Source organism: Mus pahari, chromosome 5 (genome assembly GCF_900095145.1).
Source record: "Mus pahari chromosome 5, PAHARI_EIJ_v1.1, whole genome shotgun sequence".
NCBI lineage: Eukaryota > Metazoa > Chordata > Mammalia > Rodentia > Muridae > Mus > Mus pahari.
Window position 1 is genome coordinate 26,976,349 of NC_034594.1, and position 4,941 is coordinate 26,981,289.

The 4,941-nt window shown below is 38.1% G+C and overlaps 1 protein-coding gene across 1 annotated transcript in view; it reads right to left on the minus strand.

Annotated features, from left to right (window-relative positions):
* Positions 1-3,426: 3,426 nt before the first annotated feature.
* Positions 3,427-4,941, minus strand: part of Slc39a10 (solute carrier family 39 member 10) — a 115,459-nt gene continuing 113,944 nt past the window's right edge. The window contains exon 11 of the mRNA XM_029538379.1: positions 3,427-3,585. Within this exon, the coding sequence (XP_029394239.1) occupies positions 3,427-3,585 (159 nt within the window). The remainder of the gene's footprint in view (positions 3,586-4,941) is intronic.

Sequence of the window (4,941 nt, forward strand, 5' to 3'; positions counted from 1 at the left end):
AGAATGTATTGGTTTTAAGTAAATAAGTCATAGGATTCTGAGTATAAATAGCTTCTCTCTTTTGAAAATATATAGAATTTTGTTTTGTTACTAAAAACACCAGAAATCACCCCCAGGGAAGAGGTGATGAACAGTTGGGTAGTATGTTTTTAAGCAATTAGTCTTTATTATGGCACAATGCAGTATTTTATAAATTAACTGTTCACTGTAAAAACATTTTGCCTACAACCTGCTAAGAAACCACTACTAAGGATGGGTTATAATTAAGTTCACTAAGAATACTTTCTTTGTAGAAAAAAAGAGTAAAAATGGTAACATTTCCAAGGCTAGTCCAATTAAACCAAATAATATTGAAAGCATGCACGAGTGGGCAATATGCTTCTAACAGAGGCAAACTGTTTTCTCTTTGTATACTGGTTCTTAGCTAGTTAGGCATCTTTATATTCGAACTATCATTTCACTGTTGATAAAAAATACAATCTATGTAGGGCATAGATATTAGACATAACCTTACTCTGGAAGTATCACAGTAGCTAATGAACATGCCAGTTAATGGCTCTGACTTAGAGGTGTTTGTGCTTTCTTCCAGATGTGGCTAAAGACATGCAAAAAGTCAGACATACCCAAATGACCAAGTTACGTTGCTCCACTGTACAAGACAAGGGAGAGGAGGGGCACACTCTCCACCACTGGCCACTCCACAAATTTCGTGACTGCCATGATTCTTCCCTCTGACCACCACAAGGAACACTGGATTGGACGGGGTGTGGCATTGCTGTGCCAACTAAACTCATAATCTGAAGGTGGCATCATCTCTTGCAACTTCATGTTAGATTGAATAAAACACATTTTACTGTTTAAATTTTGCTTTGGCTTAAATAAACTTAACCTTCTTAATTATGACTTTATTCTGGCCTCTTTAAAGTGCCAATAAAGATTCAGTGTTCTGAGACAGANAATGAAAACACACCACACACTTTCTTTCGGAATAACTTTATTTTGGGAGAGTTCCGTAAGCATTAGGAACATATATAAAATGACACACCACTGTTGACAATGAAAAAAACAGCATTTCATCACTTCCAGCTTTATAAATTTAAAAAAAAAATGATTCAGTCACAACAACAAAAAAATGTATCACCTTGAAGGACCATAATCACATTTAAGCCACTGACTTACTGTTAATGGAAAAGGTTCACACTGCATCTAGTTACTATAGTATTTCNAAGCATAATCACAGCTGATTGAATGCAGTGTGATATACACCAAAATCCTTATGGATGTCACATGGTGACAGCATCATACAAGTAATATTGGTGACCTCCAACAAGCATGTTAAAATTACTCTAGTCAAGCTAAGTGGAATGTTGGAGCCAAACAGAAATGTAGTGGAATTAGGATTGTCTAGTGAGACCTGAAACTATACACTAGAATGATGTAAAAACTAAATACNNGTGGAACACTATCAAAATACTAGCAGCAACTGTTAAAGCCCCCAGAAATGACTAAGAAAATCTAGCAAATAATACCATTTGAGAATATAAAACTTTGTATACTGTAGGCATAACAGCTTTGTGAAGCATTTTAGAGTGGGAGTATATTAGCAAATAATACCATTTGTTTGAGAATATAAAACTTTATATATTGTAGGCATAACAGCTTTGTGAAGCATTTTAGAGTGGGAGTATATTCCGGCAGTTGTTTCAAATGAAGGAGATGTAATGCTGGAATGCACAACCCTCCTTGGAAATCAAACTCAAAAATGACAAGTGTATCTTGGTTTTGAAAGCAATATATCCGAGTCACTTGAAGTTGACATCACTGAGCACACAGCATCTTTTAGCAAGGTTGCTCAAAGAGCCAAACGATGAGGTGAAGTAAGGACTGTTGTAGGCATGCCCAATGCTAAAATCTTGTGTACAAAACCACTGCAAGGAGGGCTCAGAAAGAGACAACTGCTGTAAGAGCGAATAACCCTTGCTTATAACAGAAACACTGGAGATTATCCTGTAACACCTGGATGCATGAGCTGCTCTCAAATTTTTGTTTTTGTCTTAAAAGAAAAATCAGAGTAAGAAGAAAAGAACCAGAGAAGGGACTGAATGAAAATATTTAAAATGGAAGGGCCAGGGTTTGGCTCTTATGTGTTTTTTCCCAAGGAATATCCTGCCTGCCAAGCAGTTAAAATAGAGTTAGCTGCATGTGGTTCAGACATTTGCCTACATAAGTGAAGAGTGGGTAGCATGGGATATAAACAACTATATGCACATGACTAGTCTACAAGTTATGAGTCACAATCAGACGAAACATAACTTAGACTTCTCACACATCACTGCACCAGTGGTGTAAGAGCAGGCACCCAAACACAGACCACTCCATATCAGGCACCAGCAGTGTATCTTGGCACAAAATAATAAAAGTGATTTTCCCTTAGTCATATACTTGGTACCAGAGTAGCTATGGTACCAGCGCAGTAACCATTTAGTTGACATTTTATATGCAGACTATAAGCATGGCAAACTTGGATTTTACTACCAGTCACAGCATGTACTCCAAGTTCCAAATGCCAAACTGGTAAAATAACATGAACACCAAGAACTTAAAATTTCCAATTAACCTAGTTAGTACTAGGGAAATGGAATGCCACTTCTTTGATATTTTTCTAGTGTAGTAATGTTAAGAAAAACAACATCCTCTGCCTCACCCACCCATAAAAACAAAGTTAAAAAGAAAAATCCAACACCAAGTATAGTATGCAAAGAACCATTATGAATCTTTCATTAAACTGAAGTTCACACAAACATACAATCACAAATTTCAGTAGTTTAGGCTGCAAGTTTGAACACTATGCAAATATATACAAAAATAGTAGCTTTAGATTCAAGAATAAGGGCTTTCCCCAACGCTAAATCCATACTCTAGTGCAGCCTGGGCTTCCCTCTAGTTCCTAAAATAACCTTTATACAGTTTCAAAGTTGTGTCAAGTTGATCCCTATTAATCCCATATGTATGTATGTAGCTGAATAGAGGGCACTAAAATTCATTCATAGCACACACGCAAAAATGTCTGCTCAAAGTCCATTTAAAATATTTTTAAAGTTTAAATGATTTTTTGGTTTAATTTCTATTTCTGCATAGCCACAGAAGTTTCTACTAATAAAAAGACTAGTGTTTTATATGATTCTCTTAAACTTCTATCAATATTGGTACATGGAGTCCCATGTTCTGACTTTATCGCAAACTTTTAAAAGACCAATTCATGCAGAGAAAACAGTACTGAGCACCAGTCTTTCATGGTTAGGCTCAAATCTACAGAACCTGTGAATAGGGCAGGCCACTGGATTTTCTGAGCAACGTGCATACAGTACAAGGAACAGAGGCAAGCTGCACGAGCATTCCCACAATCAACAGAGATACCGGGAATGGTCAGAACTGGATGTCAAACACAATTCTGTCTTCATAGAGGGCGATAACCAGCATGATGGCGAATCCAAACAGCAGTCCTAAATTCTGAAGAATGAACTGCCCAACTGGACAGAAGCCATGCTCCTCATGGTCTCCATCTCCATGCAGCATTTCTGGAAGCTGAAAGCAGAAACACACCTTAACAAAGACACTTAAAATCCGAAAGGCTTACAGACTGGCAACTTCCGATATGCAGTTCTAGTAAGCCTATTTGTATTACACTGTTTTTCTTCCTTTCCCTAAATTTTTACTGTACAAAAACTTTTCCTTCTGACTCCCCTTAATATTGAAGCATAAACAACATACAGCATGTTGCACAGACATGCCCTCTGGGTTCCTGTTGGCAGCAAGACTGAAACAATGCTGGGCCTCTGACATTCAAAAGTTTTACCTGAATGTCACCTCAACTGTCATGAACCAACAAAGAGCTGATCAAGGTCTCCTGGTACACAGCACTTATGACTGTTCACAAAGATAGGGCTCCGGCATAAAGCCTGACTGGTATTCCTGAGGACCTTTGTTTGGTATGACTATCTGTAACACACACACACACACACACACACACACACACACACACATACAAAGAAGGAAAGAGAATTATTTCCATAGTGGTTGCTAAATAGCCCTGCCCAAAGTTCCCCAAACAGGCATTTCCACAGAGGCTCCTTTAGGAACCTCAAGGAAAGCCTCTGTGTATTGCCAATACCTACCTGAATGCCTTCTAATGGCTTTGGGTAAGTAATCTTTCTTATAGTCAAGGCAGTGTAGCTAACATAAAGATGTGGTCATGCTTTCTACTCTGTAGCCCTGTCAAGGTTTTCTACAATTCACAAATGACATACTGTACCTGACAATGTGTACATAAATTCTTCCATAGTCTTTAAAACTAAGTCCATATTTCCATTACTAAAAAACAAAACAAAACCACTTCCCTAATTCTCTTCTCAGCTTTTTTGCAGTTCCAAATATAGTGGATACCTTGACCTAAGCTGGGGAAGGGTCTTGGTGGAGCTGGGAAGGAGTTAAGAATATATTGCATAAAATTATCAAGGAATAAATACAAATGGTAGCTTAAAAAATCCCACAAATTCTTACTATAAAATCTTTCTTCTGATCGCTAGCATTCTAGCATAAAGATTAGACTACCTTCATTGCTAGTGGCTGTGAACTGCATTTCCAGTGGCAGATGACAACTAATAATGATGACAATGTCTGTCCCCCTAGAGCCATCTCTTTGTGGGAGAGCCACTAAACTTGAGAAATAAAGTCAAACAGTTGGTGAGTTATCAATAGATCAAGACACAAGTGCCAAGGACAGAAAGCACAGCAAGAATTAGTGGGTTCCACACCCAAGGAGTGCAGATGTGCTGCCTAAGAAAGGAGGAAGCGAAGTATGAAGGGTCTGCAAGAAGCAGGAGCTTCTCCCCTCAGGAAAGGTGATCTGTGACACAGAGAGGAAATGACAGAGCACAGAGT